Raw genomic sequence first — 19,469 nt, 5'->3', positions numbered from 1 at the left:
TTAACCCGGGTACATACAAGACAAACAAGACAAACATACCAAGGTACCATTTGTATCACGTGATTTACTGCCTTTCTAGACGTCAAAAGTCACAATCCGTCTTTCGTCCAGCGACCCGAGCCCTTCGAGATCCAGGTAACGATGGAGCTTAACAATATCAAACCTTGCGAAATTGTTTTCAAGGCGAAGCTTTTTGCCTTCGATTATTCCGTGATATTTCTTGTTATGGTTCATGGCCAGATATGTGTTATGAAGGTGGTAAGTAAGATCCTCCGAGCATTGCTGTGTTCTGATACTGATGGTAACAGCATCACGGTCGAGGGCCACGACGGTACTACGAACCGAAAGATCGTGAGTTGGATATCCATGTGCTTGAGTCTGCCGCCTATCGGCGACTAAGGGATCGAGGGTTGTGTGGATGTGGAATTATCCCTCGTTTACTTGGGACGATGGAGAAGTTCGATCCGAAACCATGCCAACCTTACCTGAAAATGTTCCTTCATGATAAATACCTTCCTAGCGCTATTTTTCTGGAGTACATACCGAATCTTGAGATGATTCATCTGCACAACTATACACAGAAACGAATGGACAACTTTCTCAAAGGCATGCAGGAGATACACGGAGCAGGAGTACGACACAGGGATCCGAAACCTAGGAACATGATGATCGTCAAGGACGATTCGGAAAGAGTTGTTTGGATAGATTTTGATCGAGCAGAGACTTACAACCTTCCAGTCACCGATGAACAAAAAAGGCTTTTGGACGAGGAGGAGGAGATTGTTCTTGGCTTCGGGGACTGTTTAGTAAGTGCTCTGCACCAATTGCAGCTCGTCTAAGGGGGCGACCCATTCTAAATCTCATTATCTACTGCAGCAAGCCGATTGTACAAAAGGGAAACTTGATGAAGCGTACCTTTTCTACTGCACTTGATCGAATCTTCTCGTGTCACGCGTGAACGAAAAAGGCCATCCCCATTGGGTATATATGTGCCCGACACACGGTTGAAGCTGCTTAATCAAAACCGGCTAATATACTCCGATAGTGTCTTTTCCTCTACCTAGCTACGCGCAACGCCACCAATACAGCATACGAAGCTAGCGACATCCACAATATAGGGGTTTGGCATGGCTTCAACTTGAACGCACTTCTTCAAAGTTATCAGAATCTCTTGGTTCAAGCACGGCTTCCACCAGACCCAATGCCGACATCCCCACCCCGTGCTATAACAGCAGAGAATGCTCTTAGAAGCAAGATCTCAGAATATGTCTTTCCAAGAGTGCGACGGGCTCTTCGAGCTGGGTTTGACCGGTTGATGGCAATCAACCAAATGAACGGCCTCACTCCCGTGTCGTTTGATGTTGGAGAGTGCGCCGAAGTTATCGATGCTTTCAAGCCAGACACCGCTTATTTTGCGGTCGCACTGCCAGTAGGCACCGGTCCAAACCGCGCACCAGGAGATGTCAAGCCATCGTGGAAATGGAGCACAGCCCATGCAAACCACCGACTCCTCGGAATTCGCAACGAGTATCGCCAAGCACTCAGTCAGGTCAACTGGTATATGAGACAGCACAATTCTCGACACGGCTTTCTTCTTACAAATCGCGAATTGGTCGTATTCCGAAGAGTGGATGACGGCGGCAACCTTGAGCTTGTTCCACCCATCCCATTCACATTCGGAGGTACCGCTGAACAGCCCCAGATGACTGTTCTCTTGGCACTGTGGTACCTCGGCATGCTTGCTGCCCAAGATGGACACGGTGGTTGGCATATGTGATCTTTTCTCTGCGGGGTCCTTATATACTTGGGCTGTTTCTGTTGCAAATGTACTGTTTCAAGTGTGTGGCCAGGTGAAATGGACAGTCCGGGAATCACCACTCTCCATTAACGTTGAGGGTGACATGGCCCAATTAGGACTAGTGCAGGATAAATTGGTTAAGTTAGTTTATCCAGTGAGTGTCAAGGGAAAGCTAAGCTATACAGCGAGTGTAAATTTCATTCTTGATCTACACACTTGATGGGCTTCCCTAGGCAAACATCGCTGGCTACTCCAGGTGTCACCTCTTTCGCTCCTGTAGTAGAACGGCTGGGCAACGGCCGCCTGCTGATGACCATTGGGATTCCATGCACCCTTTGAATTTCGACGAGCACGATGCAACCTATCCTGCGTTGTGTGAGCTCACATGCTTAACTGAAAAAGGAAAGGAAAAGGAAAGGAGTCGCATTGAGATCACACTGTAGGCTGAACGAATCAAGGTGGAAAAAAAAAAAGAAAAAAAAAAAAGGCAAGGCAGAGAATGCGCTGAACTGCCACGCGCTCGATCACAGACCTCTATTTCCTGAGGTTAGCATATTTCGAGTCTGTCGGGTGTTTGACAGTTAAACCCACATAGCCTCGTATCCACATTCTGGATATAATAAGTGGGCATCATTTTCAGCCATTTTACTATTATTCATATTCAATTAACCAACGTATATTACGTTGACTCCATTGTGGTTTTGCTGGCATGGCCCGTGGTTGAGCTTGACGGGTGAAGAACCATGGATGCTCGTAACTCAGGGACAACATGGAGTGAAGGGCCTCCGCGATCTTTCAGAGAATATCAGAACATGCGGCAGACGGCGGGAGAATTCAAACCTTTTGATTGCAAATATAGAAAGATGTATTTTGTAGCTGTAACCATAGGATAGTCACATCTGAGTGCTCATAAACCAGGAAGGGAAGAGAAAATGATAGTGTGGTACCCCGAATCAAATTCGATTATATTTTTGATTTCAAAAAGAAAAAAGGGAAAAGGTCCTTATTAAAGAGAAAAAATTGATACATGTATCAGATCAACGCCATATTGCATATAAAAACAACTTATCCTTCCACACATGCAAAGTAGAATAAACGTGGCAAGCCACAGAGGTCCATCAGGGAATTATTCCCCATCAGCAGAGACCAAGGTATGAGGGGAAAATGTGACAAGGTCTCCATATTAGTTGAAAAAGAGACGAGCTGGTATTTGGAACCGAGTGATAGAAATGACCAAGACGGCATTAAAATAATTTCGCAGGTTTGCACTGACATCACTCCAGTTCCTGGGCTCACAATGGAGCACGGCTTTGCTCTAGTACAACTAGTCAATTCATACAAATAGTACCAAGACATGTCTGCTCGAGTGGCATTGGTAGATGGCGAAATCTTCGTATCATCCCGCGTCATCACGCTTCAGATGCCATAACGCCGGAAAGAGATATAATCAACAGGTAGGTCGTTAAAACGGGATACAAAGGCAATGGAGGATGAGATAATGGCAGAAGGAGATCGTCGACGATAACAAAGACGGACATGATGGTTCAAATATGACTGTCGGATTGAGCAACCATCGCTCAGTAGTGTGAGTCAGGGTTAGTAACCTGGAAAATTTTAGTTTCAGCAAAAGTCTAGGTAAGCAGGTGTGGCGGGGGCTGTGCGAACCTTAAGGATCCGTCTAGAGAAGTCTTGATCATCAGCAATACTGCCGTTGCTCTGTCGTCGCTGAGACATGAGACTAGGTTCCAGTCTGGAATCAGACATCGAGCCTTCAGAATATGGTTTTCCCCCAGCCACGAAATTGCTGATTGTGGCATTGCGACGATATTCCTCCATCACTTCCTTGCGTTTCTTGTACTTCAAGAAGAAAAAGATTCCACCGATGATAGCCGCCAGGACGACCACTCCAACCACCACACCGGCAGCAATACCAGCTTTGTTAGGCCCTCCTCCCTTTTTGTCTGCATCACCGCCAGCAGTAACTACAACAGTATGGCCCGATTGCGTTATCGTCTGCATCGGTGGGCTTGTAGAAGTACCGGTAGCAGTCAGAACGCTGTCATCATCCGATTCGACCTCATCATTCCTTTCTGTATTGAAAACGGAAAATGTTTTTTTCCCACCGCCTTCAAAAATTAGCAACCATATTTACCCAAGGAGAGGGGGGGTAAGTGCGTGGCTTACAGTACTCCTTAGGATATCCATCACACGTAATTTTGCAATCATCGTCATCCGTTTTTTGGGACTTCGGTGGCAATTTATCTCCGCAATAGCAGTGTGATCCTTTTGACAAGGCCATGGCTGGCTTCTTCAACTTCTCACATACACCCCGGCAGTATCCTACGGACTGAAATGTGTATGGACCCTGACTTTTCATGGAACCTGATGATTTGTAACATCCTTGTGATGTCTCCTTGTTAATATCGTCTGCCGCACCTACTAGACCGCCATGCAATAATATCGAAGCCGCAATGGCGGCCACTGAAAGTAGCGACCTCATGCTTGAGTGATGTGCTTGAAGCGAGTAAGGCGAATGGGTATGAATGGCACCGTCAATCAGTGGTGCCCTGTTGGGTATCCGACACTAAACAAAAAATCCTGTTCTAGATGTATCGCTTGACTTTATGCACTCGATCGAGGCAGTTCAAGCATTTCAAAATAAAGAATATCGTTTCGTATCGAGCAAACGGTTCGACCGGCTTAAGGGGTTTCGAGGCGGTGCGAGCTTCCGGAACGAAAACTAATAAATACCGATGATGTCCAGCGAATATTCAATCAGGAATGAAAGAGTCTGTGTTGATAAGCGGTTCCCTCCAGAAATCACGGTCGAATTAATTTTATTTGATTAGTTTTGGGATTGCTCCTGTATTCTCGGAGTAATGTAGAGCCCTTAGCAGCGACAGACGTTCGGATGGTTGGCGATGTGCTCTGCACACAAGTGGCTCGCACTGGAGGGATGTGAGGATCGATGGATCGATGGAGATTGTGGATGGATTTGCACGAACAGTGACTTAGGGGGTCGATGAAAGAACGGCGAAAAACTGATGAATGAGGGGGGAGGTGTTGATGGGTTGCTCACGTCTTCCCTCTCTAGTACACTCTCGCTAAGAGATAACAACAACGCAGAAAAAAGAGCGGAATCTAAGCCCAACGAGCCAGGAAAAGACACAATGACTGCAACACGGCTTGATGGGCTAGTCAATGGTCCATGAAGGGTGATGCCAAAGGATGGACAGAAGTTGAACTTGGGATGGAAATGAAACGAAAGTGAAGGGCTGTGTCGATGGTGATCGCGGAGGATGGGTGAAACCTCCTGGAAAGGATCTGACGAGCAAGGGCCAGGCCATCTAACCCGTCTTGGGCGTAAGGGACGCCCATCGAACCGTAGTTACCGTACTGACGACTGGTATTGACCGCCGGTATGGGCACTTTACACACTGCTGATTGGTAAACACCTTACCGGTACGGGAATGGTACGTCACCTGGGCCAAACACGGTCACACTGATACCGCTGGGGTCGCCTGCAGCGTATGTGATTGGCGGATTCTCTCCATACCTGGTCCCATGATTACACAAAACGCCGTAATTTCAAACAATACCTAGCGCCCATGGAAATTAAGAGCGGGCCAGGAACAAGCTTAACCTGAATAGGCCACTTCGATCTCCACACTCCCTGTCCCGGTGGCTGTGCGGGATTCTCGTCGAGTCCAAACAGAGCGCAGACGCCGTGTCGGTGCCTTTCAAATTCCTCAGAGCGCAGACGGAGGAGAGGGGCTCAATAATATATATGGCATCTGCGCGCAATTTTCCCACACCGTGCCTACCCCACAGAGCAGTGATTACATCAGACCAGGATAAAAGTCATCATGACGGGAGTCTTTTCATTGCGCAATTTCTTCAAGCAATCCCGCCAGTCATGTGAATGTTTGCGTGAGGTCCCTTTCAAACCCTTGCGCCGTTTGGGGGAGACCTGGCGCAGATGTCTCAGAAGATTGCGTTGAACTCTGTCAGATAAGAACATGGGGTTTGCGTTAGCCAGAAAGCTCGGGTTCGAATTTTTCTTGTCCTTCGTCCTTGCAGAACTGCGAGAAGCGGGTGTGCCTTTTGCGAAACTAGCCCCCTTTTTCTGATATACAGGGCCTCCTTCAGACTCCAGGACTGTAGACTGTGTTGACTACATATTGTTATCTCAGCCACACAGTAGTCTTCCTTGGCCTGGCAGGGCGATTAAGCAGAGACAACACAGACCAGATGCTGGAAGAGTGTTTATCGGATCCATCCAGGATCTGTTCGTGAAGAAGGTATCTATCAGATCTCTAGTGGCTGAGTCGTGGTTTCGGAGGATATCTCCGTGATTTCGGTAATTATTCAATAAGATCCAGGTCTCAGCGCGCAGGCTCTCGGCAGCCTCAGAGGAGGATCTTTATTCTCACATTTCGATGCCTCGCAAGGCTCCATCTTTATGCCAACTCATCAACAGTGAAAGTTACAGGAATATGTATTTGTTACAGTAAGCGACAGTCCAGCTCTTTACGAAGTACTGAAAACAGGTTCCCGCCTCTCACAAAGCCTTGAAACCAACAAACACCGTCGCCCTGAAGTTTCTTAAGCTTCTTGCTGCTCAGTCTTCCGTCTGGTCATCTTAACATGATGATGATTTTCACCTCAATACCCAATAAAAACTGCCCCTTGTATGTATGTACAGTACACTTGACAATCCATGAGGGCCAAACATTAACCATCCTGCTTGGTAGAGAGTCGAACACTAACTATTGGCATGAACTTTCTGCGTGAAATATTCTCTGATAACAACAAAGCAAAATCCTTTGTGTTGACAGGTACATTGTAACTTGCCTCTGTTTCATCTGCATCCAATGAGGAATGAGAAGCACCAAATCAAGCAAAATGTCTCTAGAGGTTACAGAGTGAATGTAACTTACTTCCGGAGAAGCCTCCTGCAAGACATGGGGTGACCTTGTCCTCAACTCTGGAGGATAGGTCCCAGGTGCGGAAGAGGACACATCAATAGGTTCTATTCATGGCTACAACAGTAAATTTCTCTTTAATTGATGATCGGCCCATGACTGACTGCTCTATTCACAATGTGCCCCTCGAAGTAGGCGCACAGGCACTTAGATCATGTTGGAGATCATATGGCTTTTATCACTCTGCAAATAGCTATTGGCCTGTACTGATTTGGCTCAGGATTTGTGTATATGTACAGAGTACACACAAACTTCCATCTCTGACTTCCACACACTCCCGCAATATATTGCGAATGACTTCAAGCAGCCCCTGTTGGACCTTCAAGCTCGTTGTTAACTACTCCAATTCTCTTCCAAAAATGCGGGATGACTATAATCCCATTGTTAGCCAACATGACGCGAACATGTTACATGCCCAATCGCTGAAGCTCAAGAGTCAAGAGGTGCAGGTGAACAGAGTGGGATAATCTGACCAGTTTTACCCTGTTCATCACCCAACGAAAGATCAAGCTAAACATGCACATTGGAACTGTCTACTTACATGTTATCTACAAGAAATGCCATGGCAAGAGCTGATGACTGGTACTTATCAATTCCACGTCCGCCCATGAGGATCATTCCCAGACCTGCATACTGCCAGAGACATTTGGGTGGCAAGCATAAGTATCATTCAGTGCATAGACTATGTTCAGCCAGTCACAGTTTCAGCTATTTCTGAACGCAAAAGATTCAATATATAACATGAGAAAATTGGAAGTGCGACAAAGCCAATCCCGCTCGGGTACTCCGTACATCCAGACCAATACTATATATGCGTATTTGGCTGTGTCAGACCGTGAGGGGGTGCTGCCCCAATGCCCCCTAGATCTAAACGGGAAAGACAGCAGCAATTTGAGGTACGAACCTGACAGCCGTCGCTCATGTTTACAACAAGATGGGGCGTTACACCCTATTTGTGACACGGGTAAAGGGGGAGACAATACTTGATACGGCACCATCGCCAGCAAATCTGTGAAGTTGTGGCGAGAATGGGCCAGGTTTTCTGAACATCAGGGTCAAAGCTCCTTAAAGAGTCAAGCTTGCGTTTGAAAACTTGGGGCCCCAATGAAGATTGTTGTTTTGAAAGAGACACTGTTCATTCAAGGGTTGAATTGACCTGACAATGAAAAGAAACAGAAGTGCTTCCATGTTGTATAAATGGCGTAGCGATGTGATTGGCTTGTTGAGAAGTTGACTTTTACACGCCTCGATTCTTGAGCAGCTGGGACGGGTCAATAAATTATTCAAGCATCTGAGGTTCTAGTTATACAGTACAGTGATTGACGATGGCTCAGCGCATCTTAGACTTTTAATGCATTTATTTTGCGGTACATTCACCACACAGCCGTCCCATAAACCGAGTCTTATTGTCTTCCGTTTGCCCACCTTCTAATGGTCGAAGTAAAGCAAGGCTTTTCGCAAAGCACACAAATAGCTAGTTATTCACCTAAAATTGGTTTGAACACTGATTTTTCTTCCTAAGTCGAACCCTAGAGCATCTCCTTTATTCCTCTGTTCTTCTGCATGCCATTCACGGTTTAGGGATATGTATCGTCTTGCTTATCATTAGACAACCCCATAGAGCAAACAGGCCAGCTGCAGGGTGAAATTCAAACAGGGTACCACGTGCGATCACGCCAAGGGGTATATCCTCCAAGACCCAACCTTTAGAGACCCAGTATGCCATCACAGCGGCGATAGATAGGGTGGTTGGGATCGGGGTTCCTTCAAAGTATTGTGATTTTCCGGTTTTGTCTTTGGGGAGAGTAGCAACAGTGACGTTGAATCTGGCAAGACGAGTGAGGCCGCAGAGAACGAAAAAGGCGAGGAAGATGTGGTCCAGTGGTGTACGGATTCCGATAGCGAATGCGGCTGCAGCAGGAGCGACACCGAAAGATATCTGCAGCGAGTGAGAGTGGTAAGCTTGTGTTTATCGATGCTATGCATGTTGCAAAAGGAATTGGCGACAAAATAAATCTCTTACCAAATCAGCTAAGGAGTCAAGCTCCTGGCCCATGAGCGACGACTTTCTTCTCCATCTAGCAACCTTTCCGTCCATGAAGTCGAAAAACAGGCCGAATGGCATGAATGCCAAAGCAATCCACAATTCTCTAAACTGATCAGGGTCTCCAAGACAGTATCGCATCGAAGAAAATATCGACATCACTAAAAACAACAATGTAAGTAGTCAATCCCAACGAAGGGCGCGCAGGTAAAGCTTGCCTCCACAGAATCCTATGGTAGGGAGTTAGTTTTTCAATGGACCGTAAAAAAGGGTGAAAGAGGATAACGGGCTAGGCTTACCATTTAACTCAGTAATCAGATCAGCAAGATGGAGGGCCCTAACTCGTATTCTCCGTGAGCAGCTGTTCAGGCAGATATTGGAGATTCCGTAGCTTATGACTTCAACCAAGCACTCACCTGATCATGCTAAAATGCCCTGTATCCGCTGAGAGAAGCATTTTTTGTTTATCTTGAGCTAACTTAAGTAAGCTTACGCTTTTCGAGGCACGCTGCTGTATGTCCCAAGTACTTACTCGAATCTTTATGGTTCGCATTGCAGTCCGAACCAGCATTGTCCACCGGAGCTGAGATCGGGACAGAACTTCTGCGGGACATTGCCAAGCCTTGGACTCGGGAGCATATAATGTGGGAAAAAGGGCTGCGAACAGGAACTTTGGTGGGAGATTGATGGTTTTGCAGTTTTTGAGGTTGTTATTGGTGTTGTTGAAAGAAGGATCACTGAGAAAATTCAAGGACAGCTGACAACGGAGCAATAGTGTTCTTGAATTTTTGGCTGCTGATTCGAAACGTCATAAGCGGCCATAGGCACCGAAATCAGAAGCTGAATTTCTTGCAGCCAAGCTTGGACTCACAGCCAATCGAGAGGTGGAACTACAGAATGTCACAATTTTGTTGATTCACTACAAAACTCAACGGCAAAATTTTCGTCTATTTTTACACGATCCTGCTGAAATACAACAATCAGATCAAGTTTGTGGACAGCCGTATCCAAACGAAAACTCCCAGCCACACATGCTCCTGAACGCCAAATAGGAAAGGCAGAATTAACCGCGACCCCGGAACCCGCCTCGAGAACCTCCTCTTGGACCACCGCGTGAAGAGAATCCACCGCCTCTTCCACCTCGAGCTCCACCTCCACCTCTGCCTCCAAAGCCTCCTCTCCCTCTAGGAGCTCCTCTTCCACCGCGGGCGCCACCTCTTCCTCCACGGACACCACCTCTACCGGTTCCAGCGGCTTTCTTTGGTTTTGAAACCCCTAGAAGAATTTGTTAAAACATCAGTTTAATATCAGTCGACGACCTTTTATCTTACCTGGTGGTGGCTTGGGTTTTGGTAGGAATCTAGGACGCGCGATCAGTATCCCAGCAAAGTATATCAACAAAGTGTCAACGTACTTCTCCAGAGGTAACAGCTTGTCGCCTCCAATGTAGAATTTGTCACCCGGTTTGAAAGATGTCGCGACGATACCCTCCTGCGGCTTTATCGTAAAGTACACTTGGTTGATTGGTCCCAAAACCTCATCTACTTTTCCGACTGGCGTCTAATTTGCGCGTCATGTTAGCCCATTGGAGGTCCTGCGATCCCGCACATAGAGAGATCATATGTACCTTATTCTCGAGATATATCGGCGCGTTGAAGTACGGGATTTTGGGGTTGATTGATTCACAAACCATCTCTCCTTCGCACGCGTGCATAAATGAGCCCATTTCTAAAATTCGATCAGTTTCTCGTTCAACCAAAATGACTCGCTAAGATGTACCTAAAACGGTTGTCGGGGGCCCAAAAGATTGTTGCATTCCTCCTCGTCCTGATGCCGCAGCTCGCCATCAGCATTTTTCATGAGCAATTTCACATTTCTATCGGGGTCTTACCACCACGAGCAGAAAAACCACCACGATTGGCGCCGGTGCCAAATCCGCGGCCTCTGCTACCCCCTCGCGATGCCATGATGCCGATCCTTTGGTTAAATGTAGACCGGTTTGGAGAATTTGTATGCAATCAACGAGTTGCTCTCGCTCAACACCAAAAGCTAGCTTCGGCTAAGATTGTGAAAAATATGTCATCACGTGACTCACCGCCTTCTCTGCCGGCGCGGCGCTCGTAAAATTGTCCCCTCACTAAATCTAGATCTGGCGAGTCGATCGAGAATAGAGACTCACCAGGCGACTACGTGGGAAAATTTGGGATAGTGACAACTACAATTGGGTTCTCAACATGGCTGGAGAAAGCGCAAAGCCGCAGGTTTCTGAAGGCGTCCAAACCGACCTCCCTGATCGGTCCGTCTCGTCCACTCCCACTGCCCCTCAGCAGAAAGCGGGCAAGCCAAAGCCGAAGAAACCAGAGGAGACGCCCCTTCCAGACTTCATCGTCGAGCGTAATAGGCTGTTCGCTGAGTTGAAAAGGGCTGCTGATGAGGAATTAAAATCCAAACCTCGATTTGACATTACGGTCACCCTCGATGTCGGTGACGGCCCGCCGGCAACAGTCATTGCCAAGGCTTGGGAATCTACGCCGGGCTCTTTCTTGAAGGACATACCAAAGGAACTTAGCTCAAATGTTGTTATTGCGAAGCTTGATGGCAAACAACTCTGGGACTTGGATCGGCCTCTGGAGAGAGACTGCAGGGTTTCCTATCTTCCCTTTGACTCAGCAGAGGGAAGGGAGGTGTTTTGGCACTCCAGTGCGCACGTTTTGGGTGAGGCTGCCGAGTGCGAATATGGCTGTATGCTTTCGCATGGACCTCCCACCGCCCAAGGATTTTTCTATGATATGGCTCTGCCAGACAAGTGAGCACTGCCACCCAAGATGTCGAGGTGATCACTAACCCCATGGCAGCCGAGTCGTGAAGGAATCGGACTGGCCCTCTTTGGATTCCCGGTCCGCGAGAATCTTCAAAGAAAAGCAATCCTTTGACCGATTGGAGGTTTCGAAAGAAAATTTGAGGAAGATGTTCAGTTACAGCAAATATAAAATGCATTATATCAATAACCTTGTTGAAGGAGAGAGCAGCACCGTGTATCGGTGTGGAACGCTCGTTGATTTATGCAGAGGACCTCATATTCAGAATACGGGCAAAATAAAGGCAATGAAGATCATGCAGGTAAGTTGTCAGCAATCTTGTCCGATTCCGGCTACTAACAACATTTAGAACTCTTCTGCATATTTCCTGGGTGATCAATCAAATGACTCCCTCCAACGGATTCGTGGTGTGGCGTTCCCCGATAAGAAGTCACTGCAGGAACATCTAAAATTTCTCGAGGAGGCCGAGAAGCGCAATCACCTGAAAATCGGAAAGGAACAGGAGCTGTTCTTCTTTGACGAGGTGTCTCCTGGTTGTCCCTTCCTCCTCCCTAACGGTACCAAAATTTTCAATGCACTGCAAAAACTTCTCCGTACAGAATACCGCAAACGCGGCTATCAAGAAGTTCAATCACCAAACATGTACGATGTTGGCTTGTGGCGTACTTCTGGTCATTGGAATCATTACAAAGACGATATGTTCAAACTTGCCGTGGAGAAACGGGAGTGGGCCTTGAAGCCCATGAACTGCCCCGGTCACTGCATTATGTTCAATCATCGTGAGAGAAGCTACCGGGAACTGCCCCTCCGTATGGCGGATTTCGGCGTACTTCATAGAAATGAGGCGTCCGGTGCATTACATGGATTGACTCGTGTTCGGAAGTTCCAGCAAGACGATACGCACATCTTCTGCACTGAGGACCAGGTATTCCTCACTCCACATTTCTAAACTAGAGACACTCACTAATGGTCGTCGCAGATCACCCAAGAAATCGAAGGCCTCTTTGACTTCCTTCGCGCTATCTATGGTCTTTTTGGGTTCAGTTTCAAACTCAAACTATCAACCCGGCCAGAGAAATATTTGGGCAAACTTGAGACTTGGGATTTTGCTGAAGCTCAATTGAAGGAGGCCCTTACCAGATTTAAAGGATCAGATTGGGAAATAGATGAAGGTGATGGTGCATTCTACGGACCAAAGATCGATATTACCATTCAGGATGCTCTTAAGAGAGAGTTCCAGTGTGCTACCATCCAGCTCGATTACCAGCTGCCTCAAAACTTCAAGCTTGAGTACATGACAAACGAAATAGCTAAACCCAAGGCTCCGGAGCCTAAGAAGGAGGAATCTGGACCCCGGGAAGGTGGTGATAGTAAAGCTGCTGACTCTGATGATGGTGTCCCGGGACCTGGACGTGCGCGGCCTGTTATGATTCATCGCGCCATCATCGGTAGCTTTGAACGCTTCTTCGGGATTTTGATTGAACATTTTGGTGGAAAATGGCCATTCTGGCTCAGCCCTCGACAGATCCTCATTGTGCCAGTTATGCCTGCCGTCTATGATTACGTGGAGGAGCTCCAAGGTATCCTTCGCGGCGATAAACTGAACGTAGATATCGATGTCAGCGGAAATACTCTGCAGAAGAAAATTCGAAATGGCCAGTTGGCTCAATATAATTTTATCTTCGGTGGGTCTTTGCGGGTTTTCTTTCATGCCTATGGATCTTTGCTAACACCTCTTCAATTAGTTGTCGGAGCACAAGAAAAGGAAACCCGCACGGTCAACATCCGGAACCGAGATGACCCCAGCTCCCAAGCAAAGGGAAGCTTGGTCCCCCTTAATGAAGCCAGAGAGAAATTGCGTGCTTTGCGCAAGGAACGCCGCCTTGTCAATGCGCTGTAATCTTTGAAACTCAAACTTTTGCCGCAAGGAAAAGTCATCGATGATTCTACTTGTACTTAGATGACATATAGAGAAGAGGAGATCTAGAAACACCTTTTCACAATGCTAGCACTTCTAGCATTAAGGCTCTTTTCCTGACCAAGTCAAGATACCGATGAATCTTGGTACAACTGGGGGAAAGGTTAAAGAAATATAAGGAACGCTGATGACATTGACATGACTTTCATAGCCTTTTAGTTAGAGCCCGGGAATGCAGAGAAATAGAGGCCTATTAGCAATTTTCTGAAGTGATATGTGTAGTCTCTGACAAAGCTGTGCTAGGCAGACTAGACCCAAAGGTGGATTTTATGATTATGGGTATCGGGAAGGTTTGACAGCGGAAACCCACCATCGCACTGAGGGAATGCTTGATAGCATCGATGATAATTAGCTCGCGAGATGATAAGGGGGATATCGACCATTTCTGCCTTCGTATGTCGAAGATGGAGGTTCAAAGGATATATTGAAAGATGACAGTGTTAATGAAGAGATCATGGAGGTCACCCAGCCATCAGTCGTCGATGGTGAAGCGAGGCAGGCCAAAGCATCCGACTTGAATTTTCCTCCGAACTGGCGTCCGAATTCACGCGGCAGGAACAGGTAACTAACCAACTATTAGGGCGCTGCATTGAGCCAAGTCACACGGAGGGCTGATCATGAGATGGCCGATTGACTCCTGGGAGAACGGCTACAAACACAGTGCAGCTTTTTGGGTTGATCAAAAAACTAATGATAGGACTACAAAGTTTCACCGGGTCGTTTCGACATCCATTTTGTTTCATAATGTCGTGTGAGGGAGAGAAAGGCTAGAGAGGGCCAGGAATCCATTGAGCAAGTATTGGAGGTGAGGGGTCGCTGGGTGCACGTTCGCTTCCAACACGAAATGTTGCTGCCTTGGGCAGGATCGGATCTCCAGCGCCTTGGGAACTGAGCGGCCGTTCCGTCCGAACCGTGCCGCCCATCTTGCTCCGATTAACGACGGCATAATGCCACTGGCTCAAGATATCATCAGTTCGGGCAGCGCGGCCAAGGATCTGCGAGATTGTTTCTCGAAGCCAAGTGGCTTGATTGGATGGAGCGCACGTCAAAGGAAGCACACTTGCTGCCTATCTGCGGAATCGCGGCGAAGCGAAACACCATCGCATGCGATTTGGGTCAGGCATGCTCCCATGCTCCGAATGCAAAATGTCAGCTGAGAGGGCTTTTTGATATATGAGTTTGGGCTGAAGTAACGATCAGTCGGCTGGCTCTTTCGAACTGGAATGTGCTACAAAAATTACGCTGTAGATTATAAAGGAGTTTGGAGTGAATTTATTGTCGTGAGGAAAATGAAGCCAGCTGATTCGCGCGTGAGCAATAAGCGGTAAGCGTATGGAGTGGTTATTACACACAGGACCTGGATGCGTGTTTTTTTTTGGTGAGCAAAACCGGTTCTTGAGCTCTTGGTTCCGTCCGCATGAAATCCATCTCAGCACTTTTTTCGTTCACTAGTCAACTCTAAACAGGGATGCTGCTCTTGTGGCTTTCTGCAATACCCGTATTATCATCCTCGCCAACAGCGAAAGTGGAATTGAAAAACGCATTTCGTATTTTGAGGGTGATATTTGAGTTCCGCTATGCACCTGTGATTGACTGGTCTAACTCGTAGAAAGAACTGGAAGCAACCTTGGGAGATCTTGAAGCATTCATAGGCGCACGTGTGTAGATACATATGGAGTACCCCGTACGGAGGACATACGTACAGATATGCGGAGTATACGGCCGGGGATCCCATCCGCTCGGAGAACTTTTGAGAAAGACCATTCCATGTCCATAATTATCACAGATGTCCTACGCACTGCCTTTTGTCTCAGTGCTCACGCACGAGGTCGTGTTGCACAAGGTGATCAGTCTGAAGAATAAGTCTAAGTAGTAAGGAGAGGGATTGGCTCATCTGCCTCCCGGGTTCCCACGATGCGCAATGTACGCAGCTATCTGTGTTGGCCCTTGTTGACTAAGAGAAGTTCCCGTCTGGAAGCCCTAGCTAGCCCTGGACGTTTGATTCTCCAAGTTGGCTGCGGAGTTGGAACACGGAGAGCTCTCGAATGGTTGGTGTATCCTTTGCAGGCTAATCTTCGTATTTCTGGAGCCCTATATCCCAAGCTGACGACGAAAAAAGGGCTCGTGGGCTAGGGGAAATAGTCCCACCTTCTAGGTCCTCGGGCTGCTTCCCGTAGCCCACTACTTAGTTCATGCTTCGGCTGGCACCGATCTGCTTCTCTGAGTCGATGCCAAGATATTGATTAACGAATCGTCCGCCGGATCCTGCGCCTGGACGAAACCTCGAAGCTTGAAACCAGGAGTCAATAAAAGATTGTTCCCGCCGCCCAATTCTTCCCGTCCTCTAGGCCTGGGTCTTTTCGGGTGGTTCTGTGGCTGCTGGACGGTGGGAAGAAGCTAAATTGTATAGTTTCCAAGCTTCCTGACAATAAATCCAACAACGCCTCTCCCCCAGCCTTTTAGCTATAGCATCAGACAAGTTTGCATTACGTTGCCCAGCACCCGGACTCGAATTCTCTCTGTCCGACTTGCACTTGTGACGGCCTGCCTTGTCGATAAGTTGTTGCTGTTTTTACACTTCGACTCCCACGCACTCCACAGGTCTATCCTCCCGCAGCCCCACGTCCCGACTATCCTCTCCTTCCCCGCCTCACAAATCTGCCGGCAGAAAGCAATCCACGTCGTAGAATTTTGCCTTGACAGGACACAGAAAACAATTTGGTTTCGGTCTTTGCACCAACTTAGATCCGAATCGAGCTGGAATAGCTCACCCCAATGGAGCATTTCGGCGCAGGAAGGCCAGATGGCGCAGACTTCGATCTGTCCCAAATCACGGGCCAGCCGCCTCAAATCTTCGGCGCACCCAACAGTGACACCTCTCCTATTCCGCCAACGCAGCCGGCAGCGGCCTTTTCAGAAGACCAAATGATGGGTGGTGTGGAGGACAATAATGACGCGAAGCGGAGAAGGATAGCTAGGGTACGCGGTCCCTGTTCGGGCTCTCGGGAAGATTGGAAAGCGAGAATCGCTAATGAATTTACTCTTAGGCTTGCGATATGTGTCGGAAAAAAAAGATCAAATGTGATGGAAAGATGCCAAAATGCTCACATTGCATAAATTATAAGACAGAATGTGTGTTCACGCAAGTCGAGAAGAAGAGGAACCCACCGAAAGGGTATGTTCAGTTCTCTTATGCGGTGATCGTTCTGACGTTATGCTGATATGATGCTATTCTATTTAGAGCCAAATACATCGAAGGGCTTGAGAACCGCTTAGGGCGCATGGAGTCGTTGTTGAGGCTTTCTGGATTACTATCAGAGGTCGATGGTGGAAAGACAGATCTTGGGACGCTTGAACGGCGGCTTGCTGATAGATCTATGGCGGCGGGAAGCCAGGCCTCGAGAATTCCTGCTGTTCCGACCGCCATGCACTCAATGATGCAAGGCGCGTCCTCGCATCAGTCTACTCCTCGCGCAGATCCAAACCTTAGCCCTCGGAGTCCCGCTGGTTCGCCTGATTCGCAAAAGGAATCTGAAGCAGAGCTAGATTCTCTTTCGGATATGATGTGCTCTCTCGTCACAACTAATTGTGGCGAAACGAGATATATTGGTAATTACACTTGATCCGTCTCCGAATAGGGCCGCTAACGTGTGTTTGCAGGATCTTCGTCAGGTTTCTCTATATTTTCTCCCAAAGGTATCCAATGGGTGAACGAGAAAACGGGAGACTCGTCCTTTGAGGATATGATATCGTCTGCTTATATCGACGACAATAAGTGGATATACTGGAAGCCGGAGATCTTCAGTGACATATTTGCTCGACGAGTGTTTAAGCCGTTGCCACCGCGTGATGAGGCACTGTCTCTCTTCAGAGATTACTTCGAAAACTTCAACTGTGTTTTCCCACTGTTTCATGAACCAACATTTATGCATTTGGTAGAGAGACAATATTCACGGGATCCCTACGAAGGGTCGGGTTGGTGGGCTAGTATCAATGTTGCACTGGCGATCGCACACCGATTACGAGTTATGAGTAACTTGGTGCCACAGGAAGAGGACAAGAAGGCTTGGCTTTACCTCAAAAATGCGATGGGTGTGCTGACAGAGTTGACCATGCGGAATGCCGATCTGTTAAGTGTGCAAGCGCTTCTTGGTATGGTGAGTAGAGACGTACCCTTCCGACAGGTAGATTTTGCCTCAGCAGATAATTGTGATACTAATGGCCCCAGGCTCTATTTCTCCAAGGGACTCCCAACCCGCAACCAAGTTTCTTCCTTGTTGCAGCCGCTATTCGCCTTTCCCACAGTATTGGTCTCCATAAGCGCGGTTCCGGGTTCGGTCTAAATCCCGTAGAACTCGAGCAACGGAAACGCGTCTTCTGGATTGCTTATATGCTGGACAAAGAGTATGTTCTCGCCCCGGCTTTTAATGCTTGTCAACTAACCTGCTGTAGTATCTGTCTACGTTCCGGGCGCCCACCAGTTCAAGATGATGATGACATGAACGTTGAGCTCCCGAGTGAAGACCCCCCCGACAACATCGGAAATGTTCCCCTTTCCGATGGTAAAAGCAAGGTGAACTTATTTCGCCTTCTCTGCCTTTTTGCAACAATTGAAAGCAAAGTTTACAAGCAACTCTACTCAACAAAGGCTTCGCGTCAGTCTGATGGGGAGCTTCTCAACACAATTGGAGAGCTTGATAGAGAGCTTGAAGAGTGGAAAGATAGTATCCCTCTCGATTTTCGCCCCGAATATGAAATCAAGGCTACACATCGGCCTCTAATTCTACCCATCGTGGTGCTTCATTTCGCTTACTATAATTGCCTTACCACTATACATCGCATGTCAGTCCACCATGGATACTGGACAAGTCGGCTGTCAAACTACGCCATCCAAGGTCTTAATGCCAGGCCTTTGAATCCCCGGGTATTTTCTTCCGCAGTCCTGTGTGTATCTGCCGCCAGGGCGTCGATCAACTTGATCAAGTACATCCCACAGGGGGATTTTGCTTGTGTTTGGTAAGCACTATTATCGAGAATCCATGGACTCTGCTTATAGTTGACATAACCCACACAGGTTGATCCTCTACTTCCCAATTTCAGCTTTGGTTACGCTGTTCGCAAATATTCTACAGAACCCATTAGACGCCCGAGCCCGGTCTGACGTGAAGTTAATGAATCTTGTTGTGAACTTCTTATCCAAACTTGCGACGGATGAGTCGAATGGCAGTGTCAAGCGCATGCTTAGTGTCTGCTCTGAATTCGAGAGGATCGCCAAAGTTGTATTGGACCGGGCCGAAAAGGAGTCACAGGCAAAACGAAAGCGCAAGGCTGCTGGTGAGGAGAATGGCTCCGCCGAGACACCAAATGGTCCTAATGTGGATATTCCCCAAGCCGCACCGAAGCCATCGGCCACACAGCCACAGACGACACAAGCATCACCTTCCTTTTCATATATGCCGAGCAATGCTACTCGCCAGGAAGCAGCGCCTTCTATGGCCAATTTTCCATCATCTCGTCCAGAGCAGCAACCCGTCTTCCACACCCCCACGGCCGAGAATGTCCCAGGCGCACTTCCAAAAGGCCCGCTAGGGCTTAATCAAGAGTTGTCCGACCTCTTGGGAGGCCCAACCCTAAATCAAGCAGCAGGACTCAACCAAGAGCAACAATTTTCTACTAATTCGCTGCCCATTGATATTTCAGCTTTCCAGCAACCGTTTGTGCCTCATGAGCTGTGGCAAATGCCGATGACGTTGGAGTGGGACTGGGCAGAAATGCCGAATAACGGATTTCAATTCGGAGATGAAGGGACAAATTGATAATATGAAGAAGACCATTTTTACGAAGA

The 19,469-nt window shown here is 47.7% G+C and overlaps 7 protein-coding genes across 7 annotated transcripts; 4 read left to right on the top strand and 3 right to left on the bottom strand.

Moving 5' to 3' along the window:
- Nucleotides 1-141: 141 nt before the first annotated feature.
- On the top strand, nt 142-2,012 carry CIMG_01788 (uncharacterized protein; the record flags this gene model as incomplete). The annotated part of the gene is made up of 3 exons (XM_001248016.2): nt 142-258; nt 309-806; nt 1,046-2,012. The coding sequence occupies 3 exons, from the start codon at nt 142-144 to the stop codon at nt 1,775-1,777; spliced, it is 1,347 nt and encodes a 448-aa protein (XP_001248017.1). The 3' UTR covers nt 1,778-2,012.
- A 612-nt stretch (nt 2,013-2,624) lies between these two features.
- Nucleotides 2,625-5,076, bottom strand: CIMG_01789 (cell wall integrity and stress response component). The gene is made up of 3 exons (XM_001248017.2): nt 3,983-5,076; nt 3,464-3,924; nt 2,625-3,402 (listed from the first exon to the last, which is right to left on the bottom strand). The coding sequence occupies exons 1-3, from the start codon at nt 4,296-4,298 to the stop codon at nt 3,376-3,378; spliced, it is 804 nt and encodes a 267-aa protein (XP_001248018.1). The 5' UTR covers nt 4,299-5,076; the 3' UTR covers nt 2,625-3,375.
- Nucleotides 5,077-8,059: 2,983 nt separating this feature from the next.
- CIMG_01791 (CDP-diacylglycerol-serine O-phosphatidyltransferase) lies at nt 8,060-9,588 on the bottom strand. Its single transcript, XM_001248019.2, has 6 exons — nt 9,360-9,588; nt 9,244-9,301; nt 9,127-9,164; nt 9,046-9,057; nt 8,807-8,988; nt 8,060-8,722 (listed from the first exon to the last, which is right to left on the bottom strand). The coding sequence occupies exons 1-6, from the start codon at nt 9,439-9,441 to the stop codon at nt 8,354-8,356; spliced, it is 741 nt and encodes a 246-aa protein (XP_001248020.2). The 5' UTR covers nt 9,442-9,588; the 3' UTR covers nt 8,060-8,353.
- Nucleotides 9,589-9,731: 143 nt separating this feature from the next.
- CIMG_01792 (H/ACA ribonucleoprotein complex subunit 1) lies at nt 9,732-10,853 on the bottom strand. The gene is made up of 6 exons (XM_001248020.2): nt 10,719-10,853; nt 10,607-10,654; nt 10,455-10,555; nt 10,242-10,387; nt 10,159-10,187; nt 9,732-10,102 (listed from the first exon to the last, which is right to left on the bottom strand). The coding sequence occupies exons 1-6, from the start codon at nt 10,792-10,794 to the stop codon at nt 9,891-9,893; spliced, it is 612 nt and encodes a 203-aa protein (XP_001248021.1). The 5' UTR covers nt 10,795-10,853; the 3' UTR covers nt 9,732-9,890.
- Nucleotides 10,854-10,996: 143 nt separating this feature from the next.
- Nucleotides 10,997-13,546, top strand: CIMG_01793 (threonine-tRNA ligase; the record flags this gene model as incomplete). Its single annotated transcript, XM_001248021.2, has 5 exons — nt 10,997-11,633; nt 11,683-11,947; nt 11,996-12,571; nt 12,626-13,331; nt 13,392-13,546. Exons 1-5 carry the CDS (start codon nt 11,062-11,064, stop codon nt 13,544-13,546), a joined length of 2,274 nt encoding a protein of 757 aa, XP_001248022.1. The 5' UTR covers nt 10,997-11,061.
- A 532-nt stretch (nt 13,547-14,078) lies between these two features.
- On the top strand, nt 14,079-14,781 carry CIMG_01794 (uncharacterized protein; the record flags this gene model as incomplete). The annotated part of the gene is made up of 2 exons (XM_001248022.2): nt 14,079-14,185; nt 14,502-14,781. The coding sequence occupies 2 exons, from the start codon at nt 14,079-14,081 to the stop codon at nt 14,779-14,781; spliced, it is 387 nt and encodes a 128-aa protein (XP_001248023.2).
- Nucleotides 14,782-15,433: 652 nt separating this feature from the next.
- Nucleotides 15,434-19,440, top strand: CIMG_01795 (transcription factor; the record flags this gene model as incomplete). Its single annotated transcript, XM_001248023.2, has 7 exons — nt 15,434-15,672; nt 15,744-16,603; nt 16,672-16,799; nt 16,866-17,233; nt 17,285-17,781; nt 17,853-18,640; nt 18,699-19,440. The coding sequence occupies exons 2-7, from the start codon at nt 16,400-16,402 to the stop codon at nt 19,438-19,440; spliced, it is 2,727 nt and encodes a 908-aa protein (XP_001248024.2). The 5' UTR covers nt 15,434-15,672; nt 15,744-16,399.
- Nucleotides 19,441-19,469: the final 29 nt, after the last annotated feature.

This window comes from Coccidioides immitis (genome assembly GCF_000149335.2).
Source record: "Coccidioides immitis RS genomic scaffold supercont3.1, whole genome shotgun sequence".
NCBI lineage: Eukaryota > Fungi > Ascomycota > Eurotiomycetes > Onygenales > Onygenaceae > Coccidioides > Coccidioides immitis.
The sequence above is the reverse complement of the archived record's forward strand: the minus strand, read 5'-3'. Positions and strand labels throughout refer to the sequence as shown.